The sequence below is a fragment of the Dendrobium catenatum genome, unplaced genomic scaffold (assembly GCF_001605985.2).
Source record: "Dendrobium catenatum unplaced genomic scaffold, ASM160598v2 original_scaffold_62193, whole genome shotgun sequence".
NCBI classification, from domain to species: domain Eukaryota; kingdom Viridiplantae; phylum Streptophyta; class Magnoliopsida; order Asparagales; family Orchidaceae; genus Dendrobium; species Dendrobium catenatum.
In genome coordinates, this window is record NW_021380643.1 from 1 (window position 1) to 295 (window position 295).

General features: G+C 46.1%; 1 protein-coding gene across 1 annotated transcript; it reads left to right on the forward strand.

Moving 5' to 3' along the window:
- Positions 1-2: 2 nt before the first annotated feature.
- LOC114578520 lies at positions 3-279 on the forward strand (the record flags this gene model as incomplete). The annotated part of the gene is given in 1 exon segment (XM_028691747.1): positions 3-279. A coding segment is annotated over 1 exon segment (277 nt), but the record flags the coding sequence as incomplete, so codon positions are not given.
- Between the last annotated feature and the right edge of the window lie 16 nt (positions 280-295).

Here is a 295-nt window from a genome sequence, read left to right on the forward strand (position 1 = left end):
CTTACTCTCTAGTGTTCGGTGTTGAAGCCGTGTTACCATTGGAGATTGAACTACCGTCACTCCGGGTAGCAATTCAGAATGATCTCACTCAAGAGCAAAATGCCCGCCTCAGAATGGAAGAGCTCGACGCACTTGATGAACGCAGGTTACAAGCCCAACAAAATTTAGAAATCTACCGAGGAAGAATGGCAAAGTCTTTTGATCGAATGGTGCGTCCTCGATCATTTCAAGAAGGAGAATTGGTCCTGGTGCTGAGAAGACCAATCATCCCACACCGAAAAATCGGTGGCAAATT